Source organism: Osmia lignaria, chromosome 11 (assembly GCF_051020975.1).
Source record: "Osmia lignaria lignaria isolate PbOS001 chromosome 11, iyOsmLign1, whole genome shotgun sequence".
Lineage (NCBI taxonomy): Eukaryota > Metazoa > Arthropoda > Insecta > Hymenoptera > Megachilidae > Osmia > Osmia lignaria.
The window spans coordinates 6,677,633-6,701,779 of NC_135042.1; the positions used below are offsets into that span (position 1 = coordinate 6,677,633).

General features: G+C 38.8%; 1 protein-coding gene across 16 annotated transcripts in view; it reads right to left on the minus strand.

The window, feature by feature from the left end:
• LOC117604130 (uncharacterized) overlaps positions 1-23,877 on the minus strand; it is a 95,859-nt gene extending 71,982 nt beyond the window's left edge. For 8 of the 16 annotated variants that reach the window (XM_076691052.1, XM_076691050.1, XM_076691051.1 and 5 more), the window contains exon 1: positions 22,449-23,876. In XM_076691052.1, the coding sequence (XP_076547167.1) occupies positions 22,449-22,806 (358 nt within the window). In that variant the 5' untranslated portion in view covers positions 22,807-23,876. Of the gene's footprint in view, positions 1-22,448 lie in introns of all 16 variants that reach the window. The other 8 variants (XM_076691048.1, XM_076691049.1, XM_076691041.1 and 5 more) reach the window with 2 other exon arrangements.
• Between the last annotated feature and the right edge of the window lie 270 nt (positions 23,878-24,147).

Here is a 24,147-nt window from a genome sequence, read left to right on the forward strand (position 1 = left end):
ATACTTAAACGACTGTTCGAAGCAATTTAAACGTTCCTTTCTAGCCGACCAACTCGAACGTTAACCCTTTCGAAGGGAAATATTAACCCCACAGACAGGATGGATACAGCTGATAGAGAAATCTATTTAAATTTAATTTAACTCCTCGAGAAATAATACCTATAATAATGGATGTTCAATAAATAGATTTCTTGTAGAGCTATTTAAATTAAACGCAGTCACTGTTTAAATGTCAACAGAAATGTCTAAAGAAGAAGTTAGAAAGGTGCAGCACGTGCGGAAAAAATTACGCGCAACATTCGTTTAAATGTCGTCGTCCCTGCGGCAAACGGTTTCATTTCTTCCGAAGCTCAGCCTTAATTTTTCTTAAGGATGACTTGTACTTAGCTCTTATGGCCTCTCATGAATACAAAGCTGGAGAACGAGAACGAGTAAATGAATGCAACCGCACAAATGGAGTGAAATTGAATTTCCTTTTGTTCCATTTTTAGATACAAAATAGAAGCAAATTTTTTAAACACCCGTACTTTCGATATCTGAGATTTCAACATCTTTTCATGATCTTGGTATTTGATCGATCGATTATCATCGATATCACTCCGGTGTGGTTTAATTTCGAAACTAACTATCAATACCTTCATTCAATACAATCAATGAATAAAAGCATCGATTGATCCCTGCTCATCAATGATCCCGAGCCGTTCCGCTGGTATTTTCCCTCAGTCTCCTAGATCAGAACGTCCAGTTTTTCTGTCGTTCCATCACGAACTCGGACAAACATCATCGGACGATCTGGGCGCGAAGAAACCGGTCTCGGTGTTGGGCGAGCATGTCGCGCTCGTTTGGAGCTCGTCGGGTTGCTCGTAACATCGAGGAATGCGAAATGTAATTATAGAAGTCTTGCGCCGGAGGGGTCAATCCCCAATTGAACTCCAATTCACAACGAACTCCTCTTACCGGCTGCACGGAGTCGAAACGACGTCTCGCGTTCACAGCTTCGACAAAGTGAATTTGGACGAGTTCTCGGCTTCTTCTAGGAAACTACCCCGTCGGCTAGTAAATTATGTACAAGGATGTTAGGAAGCTGTAAAACCAGGTAATAGAGGAAAATCGACGCTTTCGAACATCTTTGACCCCCTCTGACTAACGCGAGTTTAGTGAAGTTTCACGTTTGAAATGGAGTTCTTCTTCGGTGGCTGACAGAGGAATCGCGATGTTAGATTGTGTACGGTGCATCGACGTGATCGCAAAAGGTCTAGGCTATATCGGAGTTGCCGATAGTAGCCGAACGGAAGCCAAGTTTCCGTGGAATGCGAAGTCAATTTATCCTTTGTATGTCCTGCCACCGATCGGACCTTTTAAGGTTACGTGTCGTTTGTCCTGGACAAATTCCACTTGGACGGACTCTAACAAGGAAATCTATCTTTCGACTCCTCTCTAACTGACGTACTATTGTTTTATCTTCGTCTATATATGGCTATGATCATTGAACGGGGAAGAGTAATTTCTTGTAATCGGTATCCTTTTTGTCTCGAAGTAAGCCTTTGTGATATTGCGATGCAATTGAGCTGAGGGTAATTTGGATCTTATTCGGGGGTGAATCAGATCTCTTAGAAATTTTGTGATTTCGGAATTTTGATATTTAGAAATCTTAGAATTTTAGAATTTTGGAATTCTGACATTTAGAAATTTTGGAATTTTTAAATTTTAAAATTGATGAAAGAAAGTGAGCAAACAAAAAATATTCTAGCACCAAATACCGCATAACACTTCTCGCATGCCAGCAACGCCTACAGGTATCTTCTAAATAATGTTCCACCATATCGAATTTCAAAATTATATCTACAAATACAAGTTCACCGGTGCGTGGGTGTATCTTAGTAGAAGAATATAAACCCTGTCCATTCTAGTTGGTAATAGCGGCCGATCGAAGTCTCGGATCTCTTCAATACGGACTAAACTGAATTTGATCAAATTTAACGTCAAATTGGGTTCCTTATCGTTCGTAGCTACCTGGTGAACTAACTCGACTATGTGTATAGTTGATCGAACATATACGTATAGCTATGTACTCAATAGAGATGGCAAGTTCGAAACGGAAGTAGAATTCTACTGAAGCGACAAGTTTCGCCGCACCTTTCGGAACGACATAACTTAAATTGCGATTAAGATTTAAACTGGCGAATAACAGCTCTCGAAACACGCGTCAACGCTTCTTAACGAACATCGTCATAAGTTTAATCGACTGAAGACACTTCGGACCAACTTCTCTTCGCCGGAAATGAATCGAACCTCGATCACTTGTACTTTCGTCAATTTCGTAACTTTAAGATTCTATTATAAATACAAAGTTGTTTCATATAATTTTTTAAACCATATTATGTATAATTTAATTTACAGTTAGAGGATGAAAAATTTCACTCAAGATAATTAAAAAAAAAAAATTGAATAAATCCTTGGAAAAAGAATTTATACCAATTCACCTATCCACTTAAGAGTATATTTCATTACTCCATATGCATCACCCTGTTTACAATAAAACTGAACGAACGAAGAATTCATAAAATTTAATAAAACTACAACGACCAGCTACCCCTTAACGAGCCACTATAGGGGTTGAATATTCCCCGCGGCTGTTGCATTATTCACGAGAAAAGCACGAAGACAAAGAAGGACAAACATCGAGCTTAGAAGTTGTAACTCCCACTCTCGTGTTTTTCTTCAATTCGATTCGTCCTATTTTGGCAACAGACAGCCTGTAATTTCACCGAAACCGTCAGCTCGTTGATTAAGGTCTCGCGAGCGGTATCTAGACGCGAGCGAGAGATAGCTGAAACCGTCTTTGGAGCCGATTTAATCACCATATTAAATTCAATTCACCGAACCTTGCCACGGTTAATCCGTTTGCCTGGTCTCGCGCGTTCAAAGCATCTGTGCCCGGCATCGGTGATGATGCGTGTTACGACGGTGTGCACACACGCCACGGGAGAAACCGAGCTGTACCTTGCCGATCCGAAGATGGCAAAGCGGGTGGATGCGAAGAAACGCGAGTACGGGTCTCGCGACCGATCGATAGGGAACCTGGATCTCATCGCGATAGCGTCGGGAAGGAAGCTTCCAAAATAAAGTGTCGGCGATATAACCCATCGGAGGCGGGCTTAAGCCTTAAGAGCTTAGCCTGCGAATGATCCTCCGCGTACAGTTCCGAGCATGGAGCTTCTCTGGGAAAAATGGTATTCGAAGGCGGGCCAAACCGATTTTTAGTACTATAGCGAATGATAAGTCTTCCTTGTTTACTATGCTCGGCACTGTACCTTATCTAGCCTCGATATATGCACCCACATGAATTTTATCAGTGCCAAATGCCTATGAGAATCTAATATCGAGATCTTTCTATAAGACGTTCGTTAAATTCAACGACGAGCCGGTAATCCTCTGAACAGACACTTTGAAATTCCAGCAAGGAAACCTCTAATTGAAGGTGAATCTTGATTGCCTTCTACAGGACCAAGATAATCAGAGGAATTCAAGGGTAGAACGGGTCGTAAGGGAAGACTGAGAAAATTACTTTTCAAACAGTTCAACAGGGAATCCTCGTGAGGGATGAACGAGTTTCTTTGATACTTTGTACATATTAGAGACGTTAACACTCTTCGAGATCTCTAATGGATGTATGCATCGAAGAATAAAATAAAAGAAACGATGATAAGATTATAGATTGTCCTCTTTGTTGCGTTCTTGAAATTATAGGAATAAGAAATCTGAAGAAATCATGTTGGGAGTATTATATCGAACTACTCAAGGATCTTTTGAAAAAGCTTACTGCCACAGAACGGTGATTGGCTTCCAGATATCTGCAGTTTTAGTACAAAGACCAAGAAACGTAGTTCTCCGACGTCTTCAGCCGTGGAAATCTCATAAGATTGGTATTTGGGATAAAAAGGTGAATCAATGGAAGACGAAGTAAATGTCGTCGTTCTTTGTGCCTTTATCCTGCTTTCATTTATTTTTTTATTGCGATATTTCTTAACTTTCATAACAATTGATAAGTTATATTTAACTCCAACTATTTTTTCTTTCTGAAAAATCACCAATATCCTTCCCTTATGGAACGATAATTTAATTTTGAACTTCTCGAATACTATTGAAAATATTTTTCAAGAATCAGATAAGAGTTAAATAAATTTAATATCTAAAAATAATTCAAAGAAAAGCATCACTTTACTACCGGTCTGATAGAGAAAAATGGTCAGAAAAATTTCAATAATCAAACCTAATAATCCGATCGGGTCTGAAGGAAGCACACAAAGCCGAAAAGATTTCTCTATTGTACGGGTATGTGAAGGATAGGGAATATCTATGGTGAACGAACGGATGCCGGGACTCGTATACACTAGAGAGCCAATACATTCCGTATCTCCTTGAGAAGTGGAAATCTAGGTGGTTTCGTATCTACGAGCAAGGGTTGAGACGATGAGAATCCGTTGGTGGCACATAAGTATTGGTACAGTTCCTTACCAACCCTCCCAACAACTGCCGCTTTTCATTTCTTCCTTCCTTCCTTCCTTCCTTCCTTCCTATCTCGCGACGCATTTATTTCCGTCGTAACACGCTCTGACGCCACACGACGAACAGAGTACTGTTGTTAAAACTGTAGAAGAAGGGAAAAGAAGAAGAAAAAAAAAAAATAAAAAAGGAAAATACGTCCCATTCGTTTGATCGCGTTCGCTTGGCAGACGTCTGATGTGTCGCTCTGGAATGGCAATATACCGCGTTGTTACGTCGACCTTTCGTGATTCTCACGGAATTCAGTGAAATTAAATCCGTCTACCGCTTGGAAACACGCCGCCCACGGGGGGTGAAAAGTGCGAGATTAAAAACACGGTACCGACGCGGTGAAAAAGTGTAGCCAGTCTTACGCCGACTTACCGGGACAAAGCACCCGTTGTAAACAACGGTCAATATCAGACGGTGGATTTAATAAATTGAATTCCACCCCGAGAATTTTCCCTCGGTGGGAACGTGGACGTTCTGGATGTTTAGAAACTTAGAAAGTTATTTCATGATTGAAAAATAAAACCTGGGATACAATTAAAATATCTGTAATTAAATTTTCCGAAGGTGTTGGTTAATTACTCTGTTTTCAATTTAAATTCTGGAAGTAGAGGTGCGATCAGGGCTTCCCTAGGAAAATTCCCCATCGCACTTCTTATTTACACGATCCATAAATCCTGCGGAACGCGACAGGTAGCCGCATCGCGCTACCCTAACGCAAGAACGTCGCCGACTCTATTTTTTTTTTTTTTTTTTTCACTTAACCCTGCTAATGACCTCTCGCGACGTAACGACGAAGCCTGACGTTCCATACATTACCCGTGAAGGGAGAAGCTGGTGTTTCCCGGGTGAAAACAGCGGCGAAAGGGTGAATCGAGCGGAGTCAAGTTGCGACACTCGTTATTCAGCCGCAGCTGAAACAAACCTCTCGAGAATCTGCCCGGGTCGGTGTAATTCGCCAACGTAAATGGTAATGAATTTTTCTCCTCGTTTACCGCCGATAGGATGTTCGGTTCGCGACAAACGGCCACAAACGCGAACACGCAATTCCGCAATTAATGCGAGATGCGATTGCGACGCTTTGTCGAATGTAAAACGCTCCTCTCCTGTCGCTCGTTTACAAATCGACGAACGGTCATCGAATATGCAAAACGCCCACTCGTTCGACCAGCTCTCTGTACCCGTATGCTTGTCAGCTGTTATTTTTTTTCCACCCCCAACCCCCCTATACATATGAAATATATGAAATACTCGACGCGACGTTTTAAACTGACGGACGTGCGTTGTAATTAACACGATACTCGATCGACGATCAGACGTATAACAGAGGAGATTATCGATGACAATCGAGCCAATCGGGCGGCTTCTGCGAGGGTACGAATTAATAGGATGTAATAAAAAATTATAGCTGTATTTGTATTTATGAAAACAAATTTATGCGTTTCGTGTTATAACCGAGTGTATTATTCAAGCAGACAATTATCACTTCTATCGTTTAATTAATTCATTTAAATAATTAAGGGTCAGAGTTAAAAATATAGACCTTAATCATTCTAGAATTTGAGAAAGGAAATTTTGAAAGTAGTGCCGATTCGTTAAAAATGATTCTCAATAACCAATTACCGGTGACCAAAGGATTATTAACTCTTCAACGCGTCCACCATCTTCCCAGCCGAGCGCATAGCCATCTTTGCAAGCCGTACACCTTTAAAACCGCTTGGCAAGTGTATTTAAGCGTATTTAATCGGATTTTTCCATGTTCCTAACGCGTTCAATCGTGATACGTCGATGGCGCGTGCAAGAGGATCCGATAGCAGCTATCTTGCATGCACGATGCACGCACCAATTCACGCGCGTGCACTTGCACTCGGGTGCAAGCGGGAGAGCAAATGACGGAACGATAGAAAGAGCGAACGCGACGACAGAGCACGAATCACGACACAAGAGTGGCGTGAGAGTACGTCGCCGGTGATTTGATCGAGCTTTGACGGAATAAACGCGGATAAGTAAAGGCTCGTGTAAATTGATCTGATCGACGACTTATAGCCAAAGTACACGAAAAAAATTTAGAAAAAATTGCATCCAAGGGAATGTAAAAATTGTTTGGTCACAGTGAAAATAATATTGGAAAATTATAAGTTAGAAAAGACAGAAAGAATATGAAAATGTAGCAGAGAAAAAGGAAGGCAAGTCTCGAGAGAGGGATGGTGTAAAAGTACAAAAGGGAAAAAACGAGGGGATATCAAGAGAATAAAAACCGAAAAAAAGGGGCGAAACGTGTGTTAACGAAATAGCAATGGGGAAACGTATGTAACTTAGACAAAAGAGAGCAGCGTGAAAGGAAGCGGAGGACTGGTAAGAAAAGAAAAGGAGAAAACAAGTGGATGCGAAATAAAGGACGGAAATGACAAAACCGGAGGGTAAAAAATGGGGACAAATATGGTTCCAACAGGAGCTGTTAATTTGAGAGCTTTCGAATATTTTCGGCAAATATCTGGCAAACAATTGATTGTAGCATAAATTGTGCGCTTATATTTTCTCTCATACGGGTACTATTTTAAAATGACTAGCATTCGATGAAAACTTTCACGTAACAATTAGTTAAAAATTTTTAATTGCAAATTCAATTTTTATATAGAGTTAAATGGAAAAAGAGAGAAATTTATTAGTACAATTTTCAAAAGAGACGACAATAGCTAGAAGGTTAATGAAAGCGTATGAACAGAAAAACGTAATAAAAATGGACCAGATCGTTTTATAACCGTTCAGTATTTCCGTTCAAAATCGTCAAATACGCTCTGTATGCATACAATACTTGAACACCTATTAACGACCCTCGAACGCTTCCGTTATCCGTGGAAAACGTGTATAACGAACCTCCGGTAGGAATCCGTCGACTTGCAAGATCGATTCGTGTCGATAATTGCAGTCGAGTTCAGCGATGACAATGAAAACGTAAAGATTGTCTGTCTCGACGACATCCTCTGCTGACTCCCGTAAACTCGAGACGCGAATACAAGAATGAATTAAAGAATGCTATAAAAGGAGAAGAAAGAACGACGGAAAAGTAATCGTACAAATGCTCTAAACGAACGGTAGAAAGGGTATGAGAGATGGAAGAGGAAAGAAAAGGAAAATTGGAGAGGGGAAGAAAAATAGAAAAGGCAGAGTGCCACGTGTACAAGGCATCGATCCTCCGCGACATCGGTACACGCCCTGTTATTCCGTTCGTCTTTAACGAGCTCTCATTATCGCTAGATTATCGTACAAGAGGATTTGACGTCGTAATGGGCAGCAATGAATCCATTGACAACGTCGATGAACTAATGATGCTCGTCATTCACCGGCAATCGTCCTCGACACCGAGGTGCCGCCTTCTTGCTCATCTCTCTTCGTCATCGCTTTTTTATTCCACCTTCTCTTTAACCCTTTCCCTACGGTATAATTCGACGAAAAATCGTTCACCATGTATAGGATAGTGAACCTAAATCAATAATGAAAATTGTAGGTATCGAAAATTTGAATTGAAAAAAATTTTGACAAATCGTGGTTTCCTCTAGGCAAATTCACGAAGAAGATAAAAATGTAGAATAATCATTCGATTTGATCACAGCATTTCGATTTCTTTTCATACACTCACTCACGAAGTCCTCTCTTAGATATTCGCGATAATTGGATGCCGCTTGAAGCGTAAATGGAAGTACTGGAAGGGTGGTTAGCTGGCAGGGAATGCGTGTACGCGTAAAATGAGCTTTACCGGTGTATTCATGCAGATACAAATCGACAGCCTGTTGGAAAGATTCGCGATGCCTTTCGACCTCTCTTTATCCGTAATTTTTTCCCGCTTGAAATCGAAGCATTGGCGTATAACTTGAATTTCTATCTGGATTGAACCAACGTCAACTAACTTTACTCTTAAATTGGCAATTTAGCATTTTTCCCTACAGAATTATTAATTAAAATTCTAAGCATAATTTTTTACTATATTCATGATAATTTTTCAATTTTTCTACCATAAAATTTGAGTAACGTTGAAGCAAAGATCGCGAATATAATTGTAATAATATAGTTTTTAGTCACAATGTTCAATTCGATGAATATCGATTTCGTTATTCCAATAATTAATGACGAAAAAGTCAATTTGCATTTTGGAAAATTAAAGTCCACCCCTCTCTGCTTACGCCAATGCATCGGAGCCGCGCTTTAATCGTTTCCTCTTCTTCAATTATTCGATTTCGTTGTTGATGGAACGTATTACATCAAAGAACAACAGATAACAGAGATAAGGGAATATCCTGATGAGCAATAAAACCCTTTGTTCCTTATTCGCATAGAAAGGAAATGAGCGAGGAGGTTCGAACTTTTTAAACACGGTACAGGCAAGATAACGGTGGATGGAACCCTTTAATGGTCCTCTAGCGGCTTACCCTGTCACTTTATGGTTTACACAACTTCCTTGTCGAGTTTTTTCTTCTCCTTTCACATTTTTTCGAACCCGTTACCGCTACCATATTTCCCCTCGCTTTTCATTCATTTATTTTCCTACGGCCTTATGATTCCACAAAAAATACCACCGACTGATCTAGCCGAAATGGCCTCGGCCTGGGGCGCGACGAGGTTGATGAACGTAATTGGTCACACATGCCTAATTAGTAATACTAACTATATATAGGTTTGTACCCATAAGTTGGTTATTTCTTATTCTTACATTTCTTCACGCTAGATTAGGGAATACTGTAACGAATTTTAGTTATGGGTTTCAATTTATTTCAGACATTAATTTGAGGATGATGTATATTAGATGGAATTAGGCATTAGAAATTCATTCAGTTTTGTGATGATATTTTACAGTTTTATAAAACCATTAACTTCAATTGCAATTAATTTAATTTTGAAATCCCGTTTGATTAACATTTTAGGGATGACGTGCATTAGATGAATTTAGGCATTAGAAAATCAATCAATTTTGTGACGATATTTTACAGTTTTATAAAACCATGAACATCAATTGCAATTAATTTAATTTTAAAATCCCTTTTGATTAACATAAATATTTTATCTCGTCCGAGCGCACCGCACGCGAGTCAATAAAAGAACAATCGTTATCCAAATATCAGATATGAAAGCGATAGGTCTCTTTCTAACGTATCGGTGTCAAAGGGTCGATATTAGCCGGTTGTCGATATATGTGGCGTTGAAACGATGAAATATTGGAAAATATATGAGCACGGTGAACATTATCGACCTGTGAAATGCATATTTACGAGATTTGTATATCGCCCCTGTCGTCCGCGATGATTTATAACTGAAGAATTTAATTTATCGTAAACAATAGGAGTACGCGGGATCACGATGTATTTATTACTCGAGCAAGTTGTCTGACCACTCGTCAATCGATTGTGAAAAACAGCAACCAGCCGAGGTTGTGACAGAGCCCGTGTGGAAAACGCATTTTCACGCGACCGGCATATCAGGTAAACGTGATTGATTGCTCCGAAACGGCAGACTCGACCGTTCAATAGTCAAAGCGACGAAACTACCTTTGACCTGTTATTACAACAAAGGTAATTCACTTTGAACACCCATAAACACTTGAATATAGCCCTCACCTTATACAGGGTGCCTTAATAGATTACATTAACTTTTAATAAAAAAAATTATGATAGTTATTTCTTCTATTTATATTCAAATTTTGAATTAAAAAAGGTTTAAATCTCCAAAAGGAAATGCTTGTGTAATCTTTTTTCATGTTTAGTAGGAGTAAAATGTTGGGACCTTTGATCCGCAGTTTTCTTTGGACCCAAAATAAGAAGCAAAAGTCGAAGCAAAATCTTCAAAGCGTAAAGTCACAAGCACAAGAAATACACAGAGATGATTATAGTTTATATATGAGTCGCTATTTCTGAAAGTGCTATACGTAAATCCAATTTTGAAAGAAAAATATTTTCAAATAAATCTAATAATACATAAATAGTTTCTTTTTATATTTATAATAACTAATTCATACCTTGGTCAAATGGAAGGATCATATATTTTCTAACACCCTTTTTCATTTTCACGTCAACTTTTTTACGATAGACTGAAAACTAGTGACGTAATTCTTCGACCTATTTCCACCATCTCACGAAATCATGGATCCGCTTGTAAACGACGCGTGAAGAAGCGGGTCGAGAATGGTGCTGAGAAACTTATCGCTGCTTTTGCTTATCCAGATGTTAGAAAGCGCGAGTATGTTAATTTTAACGTTCGTTCTATCACCTCCGATGCGGAAATATATCTAGCCTCTCAATCTATACGTAACAATTGATCGGGTCTATAAGCTACTTTCAACAGAGAATTATTCAACTACACGAAGTAACCAACAAATTAAAAGTTTTCTATTTATTTTACCATTAACAATTGGTATAATAGAATTGAGGAACAAAAGAGAAAAGCATTAATGAATTGAATTTTTGAATGCAGTGATAAGCTTCTTAACGGATATGGTATTATATATCAAGCTTAAAATATGAAAGATTTATATCCTACTTAACGATAGAGAAGTAAAACAAATGAGTTTCTAAGAAGACTGAATGGTTTATGAGTATAACAGATGTTCGACGTACAAATAGTATGCTCCTTTGACAGTTTGATCAGCTGACTCGTTTTTCAGTTTGCTCAAAAAAAGGAAACGTCTGTTAGAATCATCCAACTAGCTTCCTACTTTGATATTATTGTTTAATGATAGAAACAGTTGAGTAATGTTCTTGGTTAATTTTAGATTATTAACACCTGAGATATCTAAAAGACACACCTGCTTCTTGTCAAGTTGATACATGTACAGTGGTCGGTCAATAATGAAATGAAGTTAATAGTTTGGATATGAGCCTGAACGAAAAAAGTTTATAAAACCTTTGGATCACGAAACGCACGTTTAAGCGATGTGATTTTAACGTCAAGAGGTTGAAAGTACTCTCAAACCCATTCAAGTTTTCTATATACACTTGAACTTCTATATTTTATGAACTAATAGGACGATCAAAGTGTTATGATAAACGATAAATTTTATATTTATATTAAATAAAACCAATTTTATTAAAATTTATATACTCTAAATACAACTCGGAAAGTTTCAATTTTTATATTATTAATCTCTTTTAGAAAATATGAAAATTAATCAAAATTATGAAATAAACTTATGCAAAAATCTAATATTCTATTTCAAACCGCGACTACTTTCCTCCACTCCCTTCTAACACCAAGTAAAACGATACTTTCAGTAGTTTCTTTGAACTGTCTGATTGGTGGTGTGCAACATGCAACCATCAGTGTTAACAGATGCATCCACCGTATCCCCGAAGCAATTTGCGTAGGCGCCGGAAGCCCTAACAATCTGCCCGTTATTTAACGCACCCGACACAATCGGTAAAGGTGAACGTTTATTTCGTAGACAAAACAACCAGACCGGCAATTACGCACGGGTATAAGTTGATGAGACGACTTTCTTTAATAGACCAACTCCGGTGTCTTGTAATTTTGTCCATCAAGGTAGACATGAGAAAAGTGCCCTTCACATTCGCCCACGCAATTCGTAATCTATTTTAGGGCTATTCTATGAAAACTGATGAATTTTCAAGGGTTTCTAAAATTTTGTATACGAATTAAAAAAATAATACTCTGTTTTTTGATATTATTTAAATGGCGGGCAGATCAAGTGCCTATAAATTACATGAATTGAACTTTCAAATTTTCAAAATTTAAAATTTTGCAATGAAATATCATCTTATTCGCAAGTACATAAGACAAATCTTGGATGCGATATCTTCGCAGGTATCAAGTTGGTGAAAATTAACGAGGGCTCGGTAATATCGCTTTGTCTCGCGATATTCGGTAATCGAGGTAGACCGCAAAGAGGACATTGACAAACGAGTCAACTTCTTGGTGCTACCTACGAACCGATGTTCTTATATAAATGCGTCTAGATACACGTGCACGTGCGCAACGCCGGCATACCAACGGCAACAACTTCTACCCGTTTCATCGCGTCAAGGCGTTTTACTCGACGACTCAAGAGGAATCGAGTTCCTCGAACAATGACCGCACCCGGGACGGGTTGGCGAACGATCGAAGCGGATTCATCGTGAAATAATTTCCTCCATCATTTGTATTATATATAGATACACTTTAACCATCCCTAAGATAAAATAAAAAAATATTTAATTTTATCAGGCAGTTATTATTATAAAAAATTGTAGATCCTAAAATGATCATGTTCCACTCTAATCGATTGTATACCCTTTAACTTTGACTGAAATCTTTTTGAACGCTCTGTACACAAGGATGGAAAATGCATAGGAGACAGGGTAACACTGAGTGCATAGGACGACACATTTCTTGACGTTCTGTCGAAGCAATAACAGGGCTTCGTGGCAAGCGGGTAACAGTCAAGTCGAATAGCAATTGATCGCGTGTAACCATAGAAACGATCTCTCGTTATTGAAGATCGACGACGTGGACGGATTTGAACGGTCCATTACACGTCAGAGGCTGTCAGTACGTAGCAGCGTGAGCTGCATCACCGTGTGTCGTCGCTATCTACCAGGGAGAAACTGTTATGCCTTCAGGGTTGCACGCGTCCAGACAGCGGCCAGATATCTTTCCTAGATGCTAAACGCTTCGGAAACGCGGTCAAGAGGAAATATTTGTCGTTTCTACGGCGAACACGTTACATATCTCGCACGCGTCTAATTACCAGATTCGCTATTCCTTAGTGATAAGATCGCCATTCCGGCGATAAGGATGTGAAATATTGTAATGGGTTTGTGTAGAAAAATTTAGGACACGAGAAATGTATACTAGAATTTTGTAAAATTAAAGGAACTGCACTTTTCACCGATGCAATTAAATGTAAAGTAAACCCTCTAATTTATAATTTCAGAATCTTTAATAGTTATGTAAAATTTGAACCAGATCCTGAATGAAAGGGGTATTAAAAATAGAATAAAGAAAATGAACGGCTAATAAAAATTCATGTCACGGACGAATAGAAACAGAGTTTGCAGTTCTTATTCATCGATCGCCCAACGTTCTGTTAACCTTTTCGATTACGTAGCGAGAATTACTCAGCTATGTAGGAACTAGTTCTGGCGTTGATCTTGGATTTGGATTAGTTTGCACTGGTCTCAAATTCGCTATTGGAGAATCGCGGGTACTTGTCCGCCGGAACGTGATTCATTCGACAATTTCGGTACACGGGGGTACACGTGCTCGGTACATTACCCATCGCGATGTATGTACACCACACCCATGGCACACGAATCCCGATGTATTCGAATCCAATCAGACGGGAAATAGCTCCACGGACCTCTCCTTCATCCTCTCGTTCGGCTTGGCCTCGAATTTTGCCAACGATTCATCTCTAATTATGCACCCTGCCGTGCTTACTCGATAACTTCGTTTGACGATGTCGTTCGACACGCGTTTCCATTTTCAACTGACAACCAATCCATTAGTAGGCGTCGAAATATGGAAATATTAATATTTAGAAACTTCTTTTATCAATTTTCGTTTGAATTAAACCGACTTAAATCTCGGACTACGCGGCGGACCATGGAGAGAGCCCGAATTTTAATTTCATTTTATTTTATTTTGTATATCATATTATGGAAATACAAATGGTTAAAGAAACTATAATTACTTTCCCGGTTACCTCAACTAAATGGATCGATTAAAAAAAAATATGTGTGCTCTTCGTTGATATGCTCGTACCTTTTAATCTGTTTCAGTATGCTGTCCTTCGAACGTAATTAATCGCGATCCCGACGTATGTAGGAGGAAATTGCCAACATTAAAGGTAATTTAAAATGTAGACACTTGAAGAGTGTACATATTTCCATTGCCATGATAAAATACATTTACTTTATTAACGTTCTACACGGATAAAGTGTATTTTATACGCTGTTAGGACATTTATTAACAGTCCTGAAAGGTGTATCGTAAATTCCGCGATACGAATTACGATTTAAACTGTATCCTTGCTTTCGTACTTTACTCCCGACCGCTTTAATGCATCATCCCGAGAACAGTAGCGCTCGTCTTCGCAAATATATTCGCGGCGATAAAACACGAGATGGTCTTGTCGTTTCGGATTAGGAATCATCGTGACCGTAATCCAAATGCATCGTCTTATATTCGTAACTCGGAGAAGGATTTAGGGTTATCAGGATGGTGCTTGAAATTCATAATATTCTACAGGTTAATACCCTCTATTAATATTCCGAGTTATCAATTTCGATATTCGCTCATTAATATTTTGAATTATAAACGTAGAACAGAAACGGTATTTGTTTCTATTAATGGAGCAATTCATGAAACAATTACTGGACAATAGGAGCATAGTAAGAGAAATAATATCTAGATTCCAATAATGACTTTCTACAAAACGATTTCAAGGTATTAAGGACGACCTATATCCACCGACCACAAAACAACCCCTGAATACTAAAATCACCGCAATTATATTCACTGAAAATCTATTTTACATCTCTTTGGTTCAATGAATCGCACAACCTTGCAATAAGATGCACAATTTTGTACATAATCTAACCGGCATAAATGCTTTTCCAGTGGAATTCGTCTGGAAAGGAACAAAGAGAAAAATCTTGCATGTTTCTTTATTTTCAAGTTACCCGTGAATTACCATTATCCTTACTATTCGATTATATTCTCCACGGTGGAACAGAAACGAATTGCTTTCATTCGCGATCGTGCATCTAACAAGCGAAGAAAACATCGCGGATTGGTCGTCGTAAGTGCACACGAATAAGCCGTTTCGACTAATTAAACGACATTTAAGCGAACGGAGGGCAGGCCGGGTAAGCATTGAAACGTAACGACCGGTTGCGATTCATGCAAATTCAACCACTTCCGAGCCAAGTGTTTCTACCAGAGGTACCATCGTTACTACAGCATCGACGGTCTCGTCTTTTTTCTTTTTATCTCTTTTTCTCGATAGTACGTACAGAAGTATTTTCATTTCTTATTTTATTTTCTATTTCTCGTAAGCCTTTCAGACATGTTTCTCGTCTTTCTATCAGGCGTACAAATTAATCCGTTGAATTTTCATTTTTTAACCGAAGATTTATTTTTAAAAAGTTATAATCATTTTTCAAATTCACAAAAGCGCAGGAAAATATTTAAATTCCAAATAGTAATTAAGAAAGTACAATATTAAATTTGTTCTTGATTTCTACGAAAGTTTATTTGAAATGTATTTTATTGGTTCTTCGAGTATTTCCGATTCGTAAACCCGGCATTCCTTTAAATCCCTTTAAAGCGTGCGAATGAAAGCACGGCAAATGCAGGCTGCCCTGCACGGCGGTCAACCTCAAACTAACCCAGTGTAACGGGACGAGTGGCTGCGAAAGCTTCTGGTCTACTTGGCTCTTAACCCTGGGAATAGCAACAGTCCAAGTCCTTTCGAATAATGTCCAAGTTAACTGTGCCACTGTCGATCAACCGAACTTGCCAATACCAATAACTAACAATACAATCTCTAAATCGGATTCTGTATTGGAAACAATAAGGAAATATGCGCCTGATTAAATCAGTTTCCGAAAATGCAAGATGTATTGATTTTAATCAAAACTGTACTACAATACCAAAACCTTTGATTATTAGGTATTGGAATTTCTCAATAATCAATCAATGAATTGCCAAATAATTCCTTTACGAACATTCTTTATATAAAAATGAAGTGTGCTCTTCAATTATTTTTTTTTTCTGCAACGTCTCGATAAACGTCAAGTACTCGTACATCAATAGGGAGAGAAATTTCAAGGAGGGAAAAAATTGTAGAAGTCAGAAGAAACAGGGGCAACCAGACCGTTATACAGAGCTGCCTATAAGTTTGGTCGACGATATAAGAGAGGTCCTTGAGCATAAACTTCAAGGCAGCTGCAACGGTTGACGCACGTGCACCAATCGTAAATCGCACCTTCTTCTCAAAAGTTTTCGAGGCAATGTCGTCGCTAGAAAATGCGACGCTCAACTCCCCCGCCCTGTTCCGCCCTTTTCTAAACTCTTCCCGTGACAAGTTCCGCATTGAAAAGTTCCGGAAGATGCGTTTTGCGGCTACACCTGTACACGTAGGTTTACCGGAACCCTGCGTACAGTGGTATTCAAAAGTATTCACCCATTTAATGTGCCATATCCTAATTGCAAAATGTTCAAGAAAAATAATCGAACTGCCTAAAAATTTTTATTATCTTTAGTAAAATTAAGATTTTAAAATAAAATATTTTATAGAAAATATTATGTAGAAATCAGAAATACCATCTATTATACATTATCAAAAAATAATAATCAGTCAGGTGAAAAGGAATTTTCAGAATTATTGTACCGTGTAATAATACCTTCGCGTTTAAAGCTTTATTCTCTGGCTATATATGCGACAGGTTACATTTAATTAATGACTCTATACTGTGCATTATTTTGCAAGCTGGATCGCATAAAGTGCCGCCGTATTGTTTCCCCGATAGCTGTTAAATACAACGACAAAATTTCTTTTTGACGCTTTAAAATACACTGCAGCCCTTCACGCGATATATGCGATATTCCCGGCGCTCAGACCCCAGCAGGCAATAATGGCAGACTCGTTGGTTTTTAAACGTGCTACGTTTATAAATTGTATTTTTAAGCTATCAAAAACTCGCGACATTTATTTGACGCGTGATCTATAATATGGATATTTTTCTCGAAGAATTTGCGACAAGCACCGAGAATTATTTAATTGAACGAAATTTATTATTTCATTTTATAGCTTTCTATACCTACAATTTATTTGCACTTTCAATGATATATGATCATTTTCTTCCATCAAAAATTAATAACGCAATACACGATGAAGTAAGACCAGAAAATTTATGCAAGTGAAATATCTACTGCAAATTTCTATTAATAATCCTTCAGGAAGTTGTTCATATTCATAGGTATGCAGATACATTGTAGGCATATGCCAGTCAATGCATCATTCTCGTCTCTTGCACCATAGATTGCGCTTCTGAGATAGCTAGCAATTTAACTGAAACTACATAGGCGAATTGCACCCATAGAGGAGATGAGTTGCTTCAACTAAAAGTTTAGAACCCATCAGCTTCTTTAAGCTTTTTCCTATACACAGTAAAGAGCAACATTGAACCAATATAGCTCTTCCTTTAGAAAATTATTAATACGCATCTTAAAACTTAATTTGCATATAATTTCATAATTATTTCAAGTTAATAAACATTTAATAATATTATCATTTTATTCCCTTCAATTTGTTAGATGCAATATTTTATTTTTAAATAAATTATGAAACAATCCCATAACTAAATTTAATTTCTTATTTTTCTAATTATCGTAATCCCATGATGGAGCTCATGGTCGTGGCTTTAAATTCCTATGGATCTTTGGAAAGTTTGTTAGAGGATAGATTGAAGAAAGGGTAAACAAATGGGCAGGAATTAGGCAAGACAAGCGGACGTTTTCATCGATTTGGAAGGGGAAAAAAGGCGTTTCCTCGATAAAAACTTTACAGCGGCCATCAATTTTCCAAGACACCGAGGAACGAAGTGCGCTTTTACCCCGACACAAGTAGTAATTCACCCCGCATTAAATCAACAGCATCTACCTATCGGTTAAGCGGCGATATTAAGGATTTCCTCTATAAACCCCGATGCTTCTCCTCGTTTTTTTCCACGACAGAAAAACGAATGACAACGCGACGCTGAGCGATCTCTTCTTCTATTCTAGACGAGCATCATTTATTTAACCATCGATCTACGCATCTCTCCGGGCTTTTTCTTTTCCAGCCATTCTTTTTCAAACTGAAGCCAGAACCAAGTGTCGCTCACAAATCATTTACCGAACGTGAAATCATATAGAAATAAATTCCTTAATCAATTTAAATTTTCTACGAAACAATAATATTTGTTTGATATTTTTAACGGATGAAATAATACGGATGAACAATATAACCGAATATACACCACTATTTGTAAATTTTTAATTATTTATTCGCCAAAGAAAGTTCGATATTCAATTTAAAACTATAAATACGAATCACTGTTGATTGAAAAAGAAGAAAATTTTCCAGCTGTTCATTAAAATGATAAAAGTTTGTCTGTTTTACTGATGCTTTGAATTCAAACAAATAACTTTGCATTGTGAACCAAGATAAATCAACTTTTATGTATCTATTTAAAAAAGAATCAGAAATCCTTTAATACATCCTGGAGGACAAAATGATAATTTTGTTTAATTATACATATTTTCTACGTTTTGAAGAACGGTATATCTCTTTGATTAACCGAGCTTGGAAGGATCAGAAATCACCTATTGGTTGTAGACTGGCGAAAAGTTCAAGTTCGCGAGATCGTAGGGACAGAGAGAATGAAAGATACTGGCTGGCAGGAGGTTATAGGAAAAGGGAGAGCACGAGGAAGGGAATAGATATGCCAGCCTACGAGGGAGGGTAAGATTTATGATGCTCCTGCGTCAGCTCGCACATCTCAATTTCGGAATGCCGCGAGTTAGGAGCTACGCCGTTCCCTTTGTTGCTGCCACAGACGACCCGTGCAGGAAGAAACGATAAGAGAGAAGTTGGCACAAAGAAAAAAAAAGAGACTAGATAGGGATCGGATTGGGCGAGGTAGAAAGGAAAAGCGACGTGTGCCTACAGGATATTTCCCTCGTTCGCCTTCTCGCAGTTCCCCATTCTTTGGGGTAGCCACCTCTTCCGGTATGGGGCAATCTTTTTAATTAGCGAGAATGGAAGTAATTCTTCTAATATTTGCTTCTAATGTTACTCATATTATTCTGATTACTTTCGTATAAATTGTAGAGATTTGACTTGAAATTAATTATCTTCGGTAAAGTTTAGGGCAATTTTTCAATTTCTCTTTTTGGATAAAATACGGTCAATATGAAATTAAAATTTTATTTAGCTTACACTTGTCTGAGCATTTTCAAAAGGATTAACATCAATTAATTATTGTATTATTTATCAAAGTGTGCATCAAAAACTACTAATTACCATTAATTTAATAATTCAAATTACTATCAATTTTGAAAAATAAATCTTCAATTAAAAATTTAATCTACGACGATAGATCATTAATACTAAGTATTCTTTCATTTTTCTCCTGGTACCATGAAAAGTCATCGAGATACTTTATATTCGATAATACTTAACCAACATAAAATAAATGACATTAATTACCCCATAAATCATGAATAATATCGATAATTTCCAGGTGTACCCGGCTAGTGTTTCAGCTTTCATTATTCCTCCAGATGCATCGCTAATTGAAGGCGCATCAAGTGGAGGCTTTATCGGGAAATAAGGTCGATTTCCGATGTAAAATAGTTCACAACCGACGTTCATAACTCTATAATTTATCCTGGACAGTGTAATTCTGTAGTCGCTGTGTCGCAGTTACATTTATCGGCCGTAAACTCTATTTCCGAGTCCGATAGTTTCAACCGCGACTTCGGTTTGAGTTGAATCTGTCCTAAGTAAATTCTACGTTTACACACCTGTCTATTCTCCGTTTTAAATTCATTGAGACAAAAATAACCTGTGTTTTCCTAATGAAAAAACCCAATGGTCATGGGTTTGGTAAAACCTGTCGTGCGATTGGTAAAAAACTTTCATGTATATTCAAGACGAGGATCAAGGTAGACAGAAGACAAGAAATTGTTTAAAAATAAAAAAATAAAAAAATATAGCACGCGATCGTAATATCGTTTCAAATGTTACAAAATGAAAGGGTAAGCGAGTTAATTCAAAGAACTCCAAGATCGTGTCTCCCCACTGATTAGTCGCCGGTTTAATGAATGATGCAAAACGCGTTGCCCGATCTCTGATAACGTTCATTAACCGATCGTCGAACGTGAGGTGCATCGGAACGCCGCGTTGTTCCGCGATCTTGCGTCCGCCAAAAGAATGCCGAAACACGAAAACCAGAGGATGCCGTTCTCGCACGAGTTTCAAAGTGCACACTGACATTTAGATGACGCTCCGCGAGTGACATGAATGCTTAACGCGATTCTAACGTAACATGTTTCTCGTTGCGACTACGGGCAATCCTTGTACAACACAGTTTCTCTCTAACACGATTAGAGAATTTAGGAACACCTCGTCCAACATAGTGTTCCTAAACTACGAGTGCAAAATAAAAATAGAAATTAGATATTTTTAGAATCGTTTGACAAAACAAATTTCTCTTAGGTAACTCTTGTGAATTCACCATTAACCCTTTCTCCTATGATTTTTTCTATGGACAGACAATCAGAGCTAACTTTCGTTGCTTGAATTTTAAAACAAATAAAGAAAATTGAAATGGCATTCAAAGATCCTTGATTGGGCAAATTAGAATTAGAATTAAACTCAAAATTCAACCGTACTAAAAGTAGCAACTAAATTCGACACGCTTGAAATAGAAGTTGCGTCACGAATGTGGCTCGATATTATAGGGCAAAGGGTTAATCTAAAGTTCAGATCAAAGATACCTTAAATAAAAATTTCAGGAGTAGTCTCCTTTCTAAGAGACTTAATGATCTATTATCAAATCTAAGGATTTAGAAAATTTAAAACTTGTGAAAGTTGAAATTTAAAAAAAATTCAACAAATTCTTATACGACCTGTTTCATTTATCTCCATTTCAATGGAAACGTTCGATACGATGGTACATGGAGAAAGAATGTCCGAGAAGAATTTTGCACAGTGGCGAGAGCAATGCAAGAGCACACAGAAGATGGAGCTTCCTCGCGAGATATCAGCGGAGTTTGAATTGTCAAGCCGCTAGTTCACTCTTGAGCGGCCTCTCTCCATATGCGGTGCAAAGGGCAGGGCGATCTTGAAAAACAAGACTCGCTCTCTCGAGCATTCTCAAGATCGAAATTCTCAAGATCGCGGGCCCTTTGTCCGCGGGGCCGAAGCTGCTCCGTTTCGAGACAAAGATCTCTCTTTCTTCTTTCCACGCATACTTTCTTTCCACCCCCTTACTTCCGCCCGTGTATGTACACGTACACATGCAAGCGATTACAATTCAACGAGTTGGTAAGGCATCCCAGCTTTTGTACCTACCACGCGCCCTTTTTCGTGTCAAAGACTACGAAAAGACGCGCAGGAAGAAGATAAATGGATACCAAAGAATAATCAGGAAGAGACATTTGGCAAAGTTGTTGATGAAACCGAAGGTACTTCGACCGTTTGCCTTATAGCGATGAAAGTTATAGTTTAAATGTAACCTTAGGTAACTTAGGGCCATTATTTACCAGATTCGGTAAATGCAAATAAATTCGCTTTGCGAAACTTAAGAACTTAACAGGCTGTAGCATTCGTAGCCCAAAGTAGGGGTAGCAGAGAAGGTACGAATATGATTGTAGATCAAGTATTACGATAAATAAAATACTCTCCTATAATAACTATCCGTTTTGTTTAACAAAACATAATTAACAATAATTTGCTATTATTCTTAGTTTTATAATTTTATTTTTCTCAAAAGTAACAGTTTCTCATATTACTACCGAAATTTCTATCAGCCCGAATTTGCCATCAATTATAAAAAGTAAAAAAATAAAAAAAAGGTGTTTTGGAAAGTCTATATTATATTTAAACAGCACATTCCCCATGAAATTCCCTAAATTTCTCTGTTTAATTTTCTTATTTGACTATTCTGAGACTCTCTACATTTAAAAATAAAACGGGTAACCCATATTTGTACCCCCTCCTCTGCAGTTAATTCTAATTACCAACTTTCTCTATTTTCTTTAAGATTTCAACACCGCATAGTTAGTTCTACCAGTGCCGATTACTAATAAAATCATAAGATAAGGGGTTGAAATGAAACTGGTGGTGGAAGACATACCTGGTGGACAATTGCAGTCGGACGTTTCCCGTTTGCTCCGAAAAACGTTCGAATCCTTGGAGGATCGGTGCACCTCCATCTGCTGTTGTACCTCCCTCCTGAGCCTCTGGATAAGAACGTCCGGTGTTTCTTGATGCTGGATACGCGCCTCCAGAGTGGCGATTCGCGATTCCAAGCCTAATTCCCTGTACATCATCAGACCGGACACGGCGAAACTGGCGATACAGAGGGCGCACATCGCCCAATTGAGTGTTGCACCCCCCGTTCGACAGGATTCCTTGCGGAATTTCCTCGGCATCGATGTCTCGAGGGAGTCCTTTCTCGTCGACGACCAGTCGGTCGCCGTGTCGGACTCCATGTTGTACACGATCGACACACGCTCGCTTCTATTCGTGCACGAAGCGCGTTAAGCGCGCGTCATAACCCGCCCGACGATCGTCGATACGTCCTGACACGAGAATGACGGATAAGCGCGATACAATGTGAAAACCACGCGAGTCTTACAGACTGTGCGGCGTCATCGTTCATCTGGAATGCATCTCGCGCGCCCACTTGCCGTTATTGCTTACCTCTCTTTTTCCCAACTTGCTCCTTTTTCCGTTTACCTAGCGAGCACGCGTTCTCTTTATATGTATGTAGGTACCTTCAGCGAACGCGATCGCGTTCTTTCGTCCCTCTTATCCTTTCGACTCTATATATACGAGCTTCCTTCTCCGTCTCCTTAAGTAATACACGCTAGGAACCTAACCGCACTGACGTTGGTAAACAACAAACGGTGTCACCAGTCAAACGAGTGTTCGCTAAACCGCGCGCTCCTTTCAAACGTTTCAGAGAACAACGTCTCGTTACTCTTCCTCGGGTAAATCCTGTCTAACTTCGTAGCCAGTCCGTTTCTCTGTACTACCTCCTTCTATTTTCGTCTATCTTGCTCTTCGGACGTCTTGTCCTTCCTGTTGCCGCTGCCACTGCAAATGGAGCGTCTCACGGTGTTGTCGCATCGTGATTCCTTCGCTTTCACACGTTGTACACACTATTCTTTTTTCTTCTTCTTCTACTTCTTTTTCTTTTTTTTTTTAATTTATTTATTTAAAAAATGAACGGAAAACACACGATCAAGGTGCCTATGCCTGTCGATGCTTTCCCCTCTCGTGGGCACACGCTACTCCGATAGACCGAACAGGGAAAACGAACGACAGCCGGAGCGAGAATCACCGTTGAAAATTACCGGCGAAACGACGTGGAAATTGCAATTTTCCGGAACGTTATAACTCAGTCTCCGACGTTCCGTTGCACGGATTTCGTTGGCGAAACAAATACACTATAGTGACAACGATGTTCGATTCACTGGTCGAGTGAAAAGTCCCGAAATACCACGAATACGAAGCTCACAACGTGGCATTCGCAGTACGACTGGATGTGGTGGGGCGACGCTCCGCCGAGGGCCGAGGGTTCGTCGCTTCGGTAATATTCGTGGACGTTCGGCTATCTTCGAGGCTCCGACTCATCCACCGACTGCCGGACGCGTGGAGGACGATCGGTCGACCTAACGTCCACTTCCATTCGCACTGATTCGCCCCTGCTTCCCTTGCCCTTCCATTTATCCCTCCATTGCGCCCCTTCGACACTCGACCGGATTTCGGCAGCGAATCTATCTTTTTGTTTTTCCTTCATTTCGTTATCTACTCGAATTACACGTACA